This window comes from Nerophis lumbriciformis, linkage group LG25 (genome assembly GCF_033978685.3).
Source record: "Nerophis lumbriciformis linkage group LG25, RoL_Nlum_v2.1, whole genome shotgun sequence".
In the NCBI taxonomy this organism is placed as follows: domain Eukaryota; kingdom Metazoa; phylum Chordata; class Actinopteri; order Syngnathiformes; family Syngnathidae; genus Nerophis; species Nerophis lumbriciformis.
In genome coordinates, this window is record NC_084572.2 from 24,534,230 (window position 1) to 24,547,125 (window position 12,896).

Sequence of the window (12,896 nt, forward strand, 5' to 3'; positions counted from 1 at the left end):
TGTAAGGCGACCTTGAGTTTCCTGAAAGGCGCTATGAATTTAAATTCATTATTATTTTTATCATCTCAAAAGATAGCGTCGCGTTCCTGTGCAGTTCATCCTTCCGACCATGTGGTGGCGATAGCGAAAACACAAGTTATTTACAATCACCGCCACTACACGGAAGTGCTTGACGTCTTTCCGGCCAAGCGGCGAGCACACACGTGTAGTGCGGTGGGAAAAAACATGTCGAAAAAACAAAGTTCTACTTCTTTAGCGACGGAAAAGCCGGACTCGCCACCTATCACCGGACGGACCCGTAGCGGCCGCGCTATCCGTGCTCCACCAACACTTCATGCCTCTGAAACTCCGGCGAAGAGTTCCAGTCGTAGGACGACCAGGAGGTCTGTTATACCGGAGCAGAACGAGAAAGAACCGGAGGATGAGGTGAAGCCCACGATAGAATGTGTAGAACCTACATTAGTGGAGCTAATGGAGGAGAAGCCCACGATAGAATGTGTAGAAACTACATTAATGGAGCCAATGGAGGAGAAACCCACGATAGAATGTGTAGAAACTACATTAGTGGAGCCAATGGAGGAGAAGCCCACGATAGAATGTGTAGAAACTACCTTAGTGGAGGACAAGCCCACAATAGAATGTGTAGAACCTACCTTAGTGGAGGACAAGCCCACAATAGAATGTGTAGAACCTACGTTAGTGGAGCTGGTGGAGGAGAAGCCCATGGAAGTCTGCGTGAAACCCACCCCAGCGGCGCCGTGCACAGAAGCCGCACCAGACGGCCAAGTGTCCAGGCCTTCACCGGCGGGGAGAGGGGCATCGATCCCGACATCTCAGCCCAAGAAGAAGCCTCGTCTGGGGCAAAGCGAGAAGCCCAAAGCCGTCGTTATTCCTCTGGGGAAGCCCAAATCAGGACGAGTGTGGAAGAATCGTAACAAACAGCGGTAAAGTTTTACACATTTATGTGAATCAGGAATTTATACATTTGTTTCTTCACACATGAACATTTAATACTTTTTCCACTATTGCATAATGACCAAAAAAAAAAAAAAAAGTATGAAAAAATGTATCTAAAATATAAATTCAAATGTTTTTTTAAAAGATTATAACTATGGCAGAAAATTTCATATCAGTCATTGTCACCAAAATTATCATTATTACCTCAGTAATGTTGAATGTGCTCATAAAGTACTCATTACAGACTTATAACTAAGTTTTATTTAAAAAAAAAAAATGTCAATACTTTAAATAAATAGCCACTTGGCAGAAGAAATATGTTGTATACTAATATTATTCTGGCTACTTAAAATACATATTTTTATTTGCATTTTTGAATCAGGATTTTTGATTATCTGCTTCCGTTTTAATTTGTAAAGGTTTTAGTGGTATTTAAAAAATAAAGATTTAAAATTTCATATCACAGTTATTGTCACCAAAATGATCATTATTACCTCAGTATTGTTGAATGTGCTCATAAAGTACTCATTACAGACTTATAACTAAGTTTTATTTAATAAATGACAATACTATAAATAAATAGCCACTTGGCAGACGAAATATGTTGTATAATAATATTATTCTTGCTACTTAAAAGACATATGATTTTTATTTGCGTTTTTGAATCAGGATTTTTGATTATCTGCTTCTGTTTTAATTTGTAAAGATTTTAGTGGTATTTAAAAAAAATAAAGATTTAAAATTTCATATCACAGTCATTGTCACCGGAATTATCATTACCACAGTATTGTTGAATGTGCTCTTAAAGTACTCATTACAGACTCATAACTTAAGTTTTATTTAAAAAATGACAATACTATAAATAAATAGCCACTTGGCAGACGAAATATGTTGTATAATAATATTATTCTTGCTACTTAAAAGACATATCATTTTTATTTGCGTTTTTGAATCAGGATTTTTGATTATATGCTTCTGTTTTAATTTGTAAAGATTTTAGTGGTATTTAAAAAAATAAAGATTTAAAATTTCATATCACAGTCATTGTCACCGGAATTATCATTACCACAGTATTGTTGAATGTGCTCTTAAAGTACTCATTACAGACTCATAACTTAAGTTTTATTTAAAAAATGTAAATTCAATAAATAAATAGCCACTTGGCGGAAGAAATATGTTATATAATAATATTATTCTGGCTATTTAAAAGACATATTATTTTTATTTGCGTTTTTGAATTAGGATTTTTGATTATCTGCTTCCGTATTCATTTGTAAAGGTTTTAGTGGTATTTAAAAAAATAAAGATTTAAAATTTCATATCACAGTCATTGTCACCAAAATTATCAATATTACCTCAGTATTGTTGAATGTGCTCATAAAGTACTCATTACAGTCTTATAACTAAGTTTTATTTAAAAAATGTAAATACAATGAATAAATAGCCACTTGGCGGAAGAAATATGTTATATGATAATATTATTCTGGCTGCTTCCATCTCGGGCTGGGCGATGTGGCCTTTTATTAATATCTCGATATTTTTAGGCCATGTCACGATACACGATATATATCTCGATATTTTGCCTTAGCCTTGAATGAACACTTGATGCATATAATACCAGTATGATGATTCTATGTGTCTACATTAATATATTCTTGTTCATACTGCATTAATATATGCTCATTTTAAACTTTCATGCAGAGATGGAAATCAAAACTAAGTCAATTTACCAAAACTGTATTTATTAAACAGTGGCACAAACATTCATGTCATTTCCAAAACAGAAAGTGCAAGATTGTCAGAGACATTTTAAAACAAGCTATGAGTGCACTTTTGTGCATGATGTCACTAAGATGACATATCAAAACAACACTAAATTAAAGTGCACTTTTTGGACAGAACACCACTACAATAGTATAAAACAAATAAAGTGCACTTTAGTGCATGATGTCACACAAGATATTTCAATAACTGTCAAATAAAAATGAGCTGCATAATAGGAAATCAAATAATGTATGTCCTTCGCTATGCGGTAGGTTCCTGCGGACGTTATCACTATTTTTTTCATACGGTGTTGATGTGGAAATGGTTGCCTCGGCATTTTGTTGGTGTGGCACCGAACGGAGATGTTTACTTGCGGAGTTTCAAGCACTCTTCATTCTCTAGCAGGTGCTGGAATGTTTCAGTTTAAGATGTTTCAAACCAGTCCATCCATTTATTAATTACCGCTCTGCCCCAATGGAGCCAATATATATTACATAATATTCACATGAAACTAATCTGGCTGAGAGCAGTATGAAATATAATTTTTGTAAATTACAGAAATTTTATTTATATTAGGGCTAATCACCGTCAGCCACCTCTGCCAAGGTTTTTATCATTAAATAAGCTCTGCTTCTAGCTACTCCTTTTCAGGCGTGCTGTATTTAAACAACTAGAAATATGTGATGCATTACATTGTATCGTATGCATGTTCGAAATAAACTGAACCTTCCCTACTCATGGAGCAAAACACATGCAACCAACATAAAAGTCAACATGGTCACACAACAATTTGCTCACTGAACTTAGTGGATATTGTGAAAGTAAAACACGTCCTAGCATAGTTAAAAAACAATAAAATCACCAATTTAAATACAATGCATAATGGGAAAAATGCAAAACACTCTCCACACTTATCCATGTTTGGCACATTTTAGCTGCTTGATATTTGTGATTGTTTACACAAGTTAGGAGTTGAACTTTCAGTTACTGGAAATATCCAATGATATTAATTAAATATATATATATACATATATATACATATCTGTTTATATTCTTTTTTATTTCTGATTATTATTATGTATTATTTATTTTTTCTTTAAATAATTGATGTATTTGCAAATACTACTTTGTTTTTCTGCTGTTTCTTTCTTTTTTTGGGGGGGAGGGTGGTATGGTTGGGATATAAACAAAAAATATTTTGACATTTAGGGCAGACAACAGATATATGATGTATGCGAATATGATGTAATGGATAGGAATGTCTGATGCTGGATGTCAATAAAAATAAAATGAAAAAAAAAGATATTAAATACCATACTAATAACATATACACATGTATAGGTTTTATATATATATATATATATATACACACCGTATTTTTCGGAGTATAAGTCGCACCTGCCGATAATGCATAATAAAGAAGGAAAAAAACATTATGCCACTTTCATAAACTATGAAAAAAACTGCGACTTATAGTCCGAAAAATACGGTATATATGAACTTTACATGGTCAGTTTTTTTTTTGTTTTTTTTTGCCAATGCAGCCTCCAAGTCAAAAAGTTTGACACCCCTGATTTAGTGGTGCGCCAAAAATTTTATTAATTATTTAAGTGCAGTGTGTTATTTTCCTATATTCAAACGGTGTTACTGTTCAAACTCGTGAGTAGTGTTACAGTGGCCAAAAACATTAACTATTTTTGAAGTGTCATTTCTAATGAGTACTTGGGCCTACTACGCTACTGTATGTTAATGTTGCTCATTATGGCGGTACTTGGAGAGCCAGGTGCTTTCTGAGGTGGTGCTCGGTAAAAAAAAGTTTGAAAACCACAGCTTTGGACACTTACTACTTCTCAAACAAAGACCAAGTTCTCACTCCTTTTGAGTAAATAAACAGACGAAGGATGAATAAAAAGTTGACGTGGACTAACATGTTTCTGGGTGTTTGCAGGTTCTCAGCGGTGGTCAGAGACTCGTCACTGTGCTCGTCCTGGGAGAAGAAGATGGCGGCCAAGCGAGAGAAGCAGCTGGTGAAGCAATATTCTTTGCAGCTGAAAGAGCAGAAAGCCAAACAGAAGGAGGTGAAACATTTGAATGCAACTGTTGGCTCATGATTGAGAAGCACTGTCACCCTGCAAGGACTCGTGAAAATGTCCGTGTGTCTACTACGCAGGACAAGAGGAAACGCAGAGAGGACAACTTGAAACGACGCGAGGAGAACGAGCGCAAAGCGGAGATCGTGCAAGTGGTACGTGAGCGTGGCCCTCAGATGCAGACATTGTTTGGCAAAATAAGCAGAAAGTATTACAGTATAGTTGGTAGTACCATATTACCATCTACAATGTATAAACTTTCATACATTTTTCCATTCATTTTATTGAGTTTCATGAAAATTAAAACACATTTTCAAAAAGAAGGTTACAGTGCAGAATAAGATACAAATAATTTAACTCTAAAAATTGTTCATATGATTAAAAAAAAAAAAATGAATTGGATGAGAATTTTTTTTTTTAAATTCCAAAAATGTGTATAATTTAATAAATATCAAATAAAATAAAAACATGATATAATGGGAATATAATTACATGTAAACTTGTAATTGATTTCTTTATTCAAGGCTGAAATGATTAAAAGGATTAGAAAAATGCTTTAATTTATATTTTGCTGCTTTGATTAGTCGTTTAATGAGTACCGTATTTTCCGCACTATAAGGCGCACCGGATTATTAGCCGCACCTTCAATGAATGGCATATTTCATAACTTTGTCCACCAATAAGCCGCCCCGGACTATAAGCCGCGCCTACGCTGCGCTAAAGGGAATGTCAAAAAAACAGTCAGATAGGTCAGTCAAACTTTAATAATATATTAAAAACCAGCGTTCTAACAACTCTGTTCACTCCCAAAATGTACGCAAATGTGCAATCACAAACATAGTAAAATTCAAAATAGTGCAGAGCAATAGCAACATAATGTTGCTCGAACATTAATGTCACAACACACAAAATAAACATAGCGCTCACTTTCTGAAGTTATTCTTCATTCGTAAATCCTTCGTCTTCGGTGTCCGAAGTGAAAAGTTGGGCAAATTTACAATCCACTGGCAGATGTTGGCGTCGTCTGGCGCTGCCTCCTCTTCTTAGTGAAGGTGTGTTCGCCTTCTGTCATCCATTGTTCCCACGCAGTTAGCAGTCTAGCTTCGAATGCCCTGTTGACACCAACATCTAGCGGCTGGAGGTCTTTTGTCAATCCACCCGGAATGACGGCGAGTATTGAATTAAGCGCGTAAGCGTGTCTCTCAATGTGCTGTTATGAGCTAGCAAATATAACAACTACACTACCCAGCATGCAACGATAGTGACGAGCATGCGCGGTAGCCCTGAGAAGCGTTGTTGTATGCTGGGAGTTAGAATGTGGTTATGAGCACGCTGCGAGTAAACGTTGAGAACTCAGTTAACACGCCTCGTCTGCATTATTTATAATTAGACAGACAACACACTTAATAGGAGCCATTTTGGGGTCTTTACATAAACACACAAATGGAAATGAAACGTCACATATCCCAGCATGCACCGCGCGCTTCTTCGTCGTCCACTGTTCCCACGCAGTTAGCAGTCTAGCTTCGAATGCCCTGTTGACACCAATATCTAGCGGCTGGAGGTCTTTTGTCAATCCACCCGGAATGACGGCGAGTATTGAATTAAGCGCGTAAGCGTGTCTCTCAATGTGCTGTTATGAGCTAGCAAATATAACAACTACACTACCCAGCATGCAACGATAGTTACGAGCATGCGCGGTAGCCCTGAGAAGCGATGTTGTATGCTGGGAGTTAGAATGTGGTTATGAGCACGCTGTGAGTAAACGTTGAGAACTCAGTTAACACGCCTCGTCTGCATTATTTATAATTAGACAGACAACACACTTAATAGGAGCCATTTTGGGGTCTTTACATAAACACACAAATGGAAATGAAACGTCACATATCCCAGCATGCACCGCGCGCTTCTTCTACGGGGAAAAAAGATGGCGGCTGTTTACCGTAGTTGCGAGACCTAAACTTTATGAAAATGAATCTTAATATTTATCCATATATAAAGCGCACCGGGTTATAAGGCGCACTGTCAGCTTTTGAGAAAATTTGTGGTTTTTAGGTGCGCCTTATAGTGCGGAAAATACGGTAACTAATAAAAATGTAGGAAATCCAGACAGCATGTAGCGCCCGGAACTTTAAATATGTGGACATAGTTTCCACACGGCTGCTGCATCAGAGCGGACATAAGTAGTAGTGTGAGGTACCGAGATCTGTGTGAAGGCCAACAGCAGAGATTTTAATTTTTCAAAATGTGTTTTTACAAATGTTAAGTGCAATTTCATGATTTTTTTTTTTTATTAATGCACAAATGTAAGTGCAATTTCATGATTGTTTTATAAATGCATATTTGTTAAGTGCAATTTTGTTTTTTAATTGTTTTAATTTTTATTAATGCATAATTAAGTGCAATTTCATTATTTTTTTTAATTAATGCATAATTGTTAAGTGCAATTTCATGATTTTTTATATTTTTATTAATGCACAAATGTCAAAAGTGCAATTTCATGATTTATTTTTAATTTTTAATAATGCACAAACATTAAAAGTGCAATTTCAGTTTTACTTTATTGTATATTTTTATTAATGGACAATCTCATGATTTATTTTTATTAATGCACAAATGTTAAAAGTACAATTTCATGATTATTTCTTTTCAATAATGCACAAATGTTAAAAGTGCAATTTTATGATTTTTTGTTAATTTGTTAAAAGGTAAAAATGCAGTTCCATAATAATTTTTAAAATTTTCATTAACACATACAGGTATGTTTAAAACACAATTTCAGTGTTGATACGTATTTATTGGAGAGAAAAAAGGAAGGTTAAAACAGAAAAATTGTGGTCTATTTAAACTATTATTCCTAAAATACACATTAAGGCTTTTAAGTGTTTTATCCAATAACTCAATTAATTGAACAAACTAATCAATAGCTGCAGCCTTCGTTTTATTTGAAGACACTCAATCACTTTACAGGATAAGAAATATAAAAAATGTAACAAGCTATGCAGTGTAAAATTTAAATGAATCATTTAAGATGATAATTAGTCTGCAGAGTTACAGCTGGTACTAATATTTGGACCTTAGGGAGGTAAGTATGTCTTATCTAATCATTATGTTAGGATTATTATTATTATTATTATTATTATTTTTATTATAGGAACCACCAAGCTTCCTACTAAGTCGTAATGACAACCTTTTATCTTATTATTCCAAATGGCATTTAACATAGTTTTGTGTTGTCAGATACGGAACACGGCGAAGATCAAGCGGATGAAGAAGAAGCACCTGAGGAAGATCGAGAAGCGGGACACGCTCGCTCTAATGGAGAACAACAAAGACAAGAACAAGGTCAAAAGCAAACCGGCAAAGAAAAACCAGACTGAAAAGTCGACCTGAGGACTGACGTACACACACACAAAATTCATTATTATTGAAAAAATAATTTATTTTTTTTCAAACAATTTTTGGAATAGATTCATCTATTAAGAATGTGGATGGATTGTTTTGTGCACCCCTACACAAATCTCTTATTCCTAAAACTGTTGCTGTACTTTAACATGAATGACCTTCTATTAAAGTAAAGACTGAAATAAATATGTATATTTTTTATGATATTGAAATAGCAAGTACAGACAATGAATGAGATCCTCCTGATTCATTATTTTCTGTTACGCCTCCTTAGGAAGAAGAAAACATTCCCTCCACCACGCCTACAAATAGTATGATTTGTATATAAAAATGGTTATAAGTACACTTCTGCATAACACCGCATCCTTATTCACATTGGTTTTTAGTCTTTTACAGAAAAGACTTAAAGTGCATGAAATAAAATGCATCCTTATTTAAACTACAAACATTTTTGACCAACTTCATTTGATACTAAAAATCTAATTAAACTGAATCAGCAACATTACCTCAGGTATATCAAACACTTTTTACCTACAGAACAAAAACTATTGAAACAATTGATGAATTCAGGATGAATGGCTCCAACGAGCACGTTTTGTAGTGCACACCTTTTCACAGCCGGGTCTGAAGCATGATACTGATAAAGCACGTTTCCAGGGGTCACTGGCATCACACCGCACCCCCAAAAGGGACGCTTCCTACATCGGGGCCCTGAGCATAATTTTATTTGTTTGTTCTCACTTTTTTATTTATGTGAAACAATTGTCATACTTTTAAAAAAATGAAACTTGAATTTAATCTGATGCATTTCAGTGTTTTTTTTTTTACATATCTTTCTGTGGCATGGGGGTGTGATCAATATGACGTCTAATTATAATTGGCTGTAACATGTTTTATAAAAGGCTAAACCCAAAAACATTCATATAATAGTATCGACACGTATTTTTCTTGTTACGTCGTTTTGCCCAATTTGTAATTGTTGCTGCTTATTTAATGACTACAAACATTGTAATTTGAGATTTTTTTTATGATTTTACGAGGAACACTGCATATTACTAAAATTAATTCATGGGAAATTCGGTAATTCTTTTTTTGTGTGTGCAAAATACCACATCTAAGACAATTAAAGCATATATACTGTATGTGTGCCCGATATACATTCTATATTCTTATCAGTGACAGAGCAGGAAGGGGCTGGAAACACACAGTAAAGTTTCACATAAAACGCCCTGTCATTCATTTGACATTTTACATGCGCTTATTTATGCAAAACGGGGCCGCCCACAGATTTACTGTAGTAAAATGTTTTAATGCTATATTATTCTCATTAAATAGTTTTTGTATTATTATGACTTGCTTCTTTCAATTGTCCAACATTTTGCATCTGTAATACATTTTTTAAAAATTAAATGTACAATGTTTTTCTACTCAGTGGCCTAGTGGTTAGAGTGTCCGCCCTGAGATCGGTAGGTTGTGAGTTCAAATCCCGGCCGAGTCATACCAAAGACTATAAAAATGGGACCCATTACCTCCCTGCTTGGCACTCAGCATCAAGGGTTGGAATTGGGGGTTAAATCACCAAAATGATTCCCGGGCGCGGCCACCGCTGCTGCCCACTGCTCCCCTCACCTCCCAGGGGGTGATCAAGGGTGATGGGTCAAATGCAGAGAATAATCTCGCCACACCTAGTGTGTGTGTGTGACAATCATTGGTACTTTAACTTTAACTTGATAATTTGTTCATAACATTCTGCCATTATTCTCATCATACTATTTTAAACAATTTTTGTTTCATCTGACCACAGAACTTGCCTCCAGAAGGTCTTATCTTTGTCCATGTGATGTCAGATGAAACAAAAATGGAGGTGTTTGGCCACAATACCCAGCAATATGTTGGGAGGAGAAAAGATGAGGTCTTTAATCCCAGGAACAGCCTACTGTCAAGCATGGTGGTGGTAGTATTATGCTCTGGGCCTGATTTGCTGCCAATGGAACTGGTGCTTTACAGAGAGTAAATGGGACAATGAAAAAGGAGGATTACCTCCAAATTCTTCAGGACAACCTAAAATCATCAGCCAGGAGGTTGGGTCTGGGGCACAGTTGGGTGTTCCAACAGGACAATGACCCCAAACACACGTCAAAAGTGGTAAAGGAATGGCTAAATCAGGCTCGAATTAAGGTTTTAGAATGGCCTTCCCAAAGTCGTGTGGACAATGCTGAAGAAACAAGTCCATGTCAGAAAATCAACACATTTGGCTGAACTGCACCAATTTTGTCAAGAGGAGTGGTCAACAATTCAAGCAGAAGCTTGTGGATGGCTACCAAAAGCGCCTTATTGCAGTGAAACTTGCCAAGGGACATGTAAGCAAATATTAACATTGCTGTATGTTGTCGCGCTTGCTTTAAGGACATCATTCACCACACCTGTTTACTTGACTTTGTCATCATTTTTCACTGTCATTGTTCTATTGTGCACATAACACTGTTGTTCTTGTTTAGCATTCAAATATGCAGTTAAGAGTGAGTAATTCGGAGCGGCCCCATTTAATAAGTGACCGTCAGGAGATTCTCCCAAAGGTGGGGGTTTGTTGTGACCGCCATTTAGATTCCTTCGATGTTAGTAGTCATTCATTCTCGTCTTTTGATGAATGAACGACGCGCACATTTTTTGTGTGTCAAACGATACTTCAAGTTGTCTTGCTCTCACGCTACAAGCGCCACAACGTATACTTTGACCCAGCAGATTTGGTCACATTTTCAGTAGACCCATAATAAATTCATTAGAGATGTCCGATAATGGCTTTTTTGCCGATATTCCGATATTGTCCAACTCTTAATTACCGATTCCGATATCAACCGATACCGATATATACAGTCGTGGAATTAACACATTATTATGCCTAATTTTGTTGTGATGCCCCGCTGGATGCATTAAACAATGTAACAAGGTTTTCCAAAATAAATCAACTCAAGTTATGCACTGCCCTATTTATTATTGAAGTCACAAAGTGCATTATTTTGATTGATACCGATAATTTCCGATATTACATTTTAAAGCATTTATCGGCCGATAATATCGGCAGTCCGATATTATCGGACATCTCTAATAAATATATATATATATATATATATATAATATATAAAATTACAATTAAAAATAATTGATATTATGCAAACAAAGCTATAAAAAAGGAAACTATTGGTTAAACCTAGTATAAGAACATCAACATTTTATGAGAATAAAGTTATATTAATAGAATTTTTTTTTTTTTTTTACAAAAGTGTAAAAATCATAACATTTATAGAAATAACTCAAAATCCCTTTTTGATTTTTCCTTGTAATATGTCAACTTTATTCTTGTAACTTGCTGACTTTTTTTTTTCTTCTAACTAAGATTATGAGAATGTGAAATAATTCCATGAACTGAACTAATTTTGTTGTGATGCCCCGCTGGATGCATTAAACAACGTAACAAGGTTTTTCTAAATAAATCAACTCAAGTTATGGGAAAAAAAAAAATGCCAACATGGCACTGCCATATTTATTATTGAAGTCACAAAGTGCATTATTTATTTTTTTAACATACCTCAAAACAGCAGCTTGGAATTTGGGACATGCTCTCCCTGAGAGAGCATGCGGAGGTTGAGATGGGCGGGGTTGAGGTTGCGGGGGGGGTGTGTGTATATTGTAGCGTCCCGGAAGAGTTAGTGCTGCAAGGGGTTCTGGGTATTTGTTCTGTTGTGTTTATGTTGTGTTACGGTGCGGTTGTGTTTGTCATTCTTGTTTGGTGTGGGTTCACAGTGTGGCGCATATTTGCAACAGTGTTAAAGTTGTTTATACGGCCACCCTCAGCGTGACCTGTATAACTGTTGACCAAGTATGTATTGCATTCACTTGTGTGTGTGAAAAGCCGTAGATATTATGTGATTGGGCCGGCACGCAAAGGCACGCCCCCAATATTGTTGTCTGGGTCGAAATACGAGAGAACGGTTGCCCCGGGAGATTTTCGGGAGGGGCACTGAAATTCGGGAGGGTTGGCAAGTATGACTGGGAGAGTCATAAATTTTACTTTTTGAAACAGATACCGATAATTTCCGATATTACATTTTAAAGCATTTATCGGCCGATAATAATAGTATGTGCTCCACTCTTATCACAAAAAAATAAGAGTTGTAGAAATGATTGGAAACTCAAGACAGCCATGACATTATGTTCTTAACAAGTGTATGCAAACTTTTGACCACGACTGTATACTCACAAGTGGCCCTCTGAGGGGCAGACGAAACTGCGATGTGGCCCTCGATGCAAACAAGTTTGACACCCCTGGCTTAGAGGTGGCCATTGTCAGTGGCGTCGGTACCCCGACCGTCTCACGTGTGCAACCTCCACACCTGTGACACAGACAGCAGGTGCGGCGCGTGGAAGAAAAGAAAAAGGACAGAAGAGTTATGCGGACATGTCGGAGACAAAAGCGTCCACACCTTCGCTCTCGTTCCGCGGACTTGACCTGTCGGGGACAAACAAGACACCGGTGTGTGTCACATAGTGGCGTCTTTTGTGCCACACAGTGGCGTCTTTTGTGCCACCTGTTTGCACTGGCAAATCCCAGAGAATGGGAGGGTGGACGTCACTGACCGGTGAGTAAAGAGGATGGAATGATGCTGGGCGGCCTATATAGAG

General features: G+C 36.5%; 1 protein-coding gene across 1 annotated transcript; it reads left to right on the plus strand.

Moving 5' to 3' along the window:
- Positions 1-142: 142 nt before the first annotated feature.
- ccdc86 (coiled-coil domain containing 86) lies at positions 143-8,250 on the plus strand. Its single transcript, XM_061984016.1, has 4 exons — positions 143-944; positions 4,670-4,799; positions 4,892-4,966; positions 8,052-8,250. Exons 1-4 carry the CDS (start codon positions 226-228, stop codon positions 8,202-8,204), a joined length of 1,077 nt encoding a protein of 358 aa, XP_061840000.1. The 5' UTR covers positions 143-225; the 3' UTR covers positions 8,205-8,250.
- Positions 8,251-12,896: the final 4,646 nt, after the last annotated feature.

Bases quoted from the DNA above. Each gene is read 5' to 3' on its own strand.
- ccdc86 (XM_061984016.1), top strand. From the start codon at position 226: ATGTCGAAAAAACAAAGTTCTACTTCTTTAGCGACGGAAAAGCCGGAC. The intron at 945-4,669 runs GTAAAGTTTTAC...GGGTGTTTGCAG, and splicing joins AAGAATCGTAACAAACAGCG to GTTCTCAGCGGTGGTCAGAG. The intron at 4,967-8,051 runs GTACGTGAGCGT...TTGTGTTGTCAG, and splicing joins AAGCGGAGATCGTGCAAGTG to ATACGGAACACGGCGAAGAT.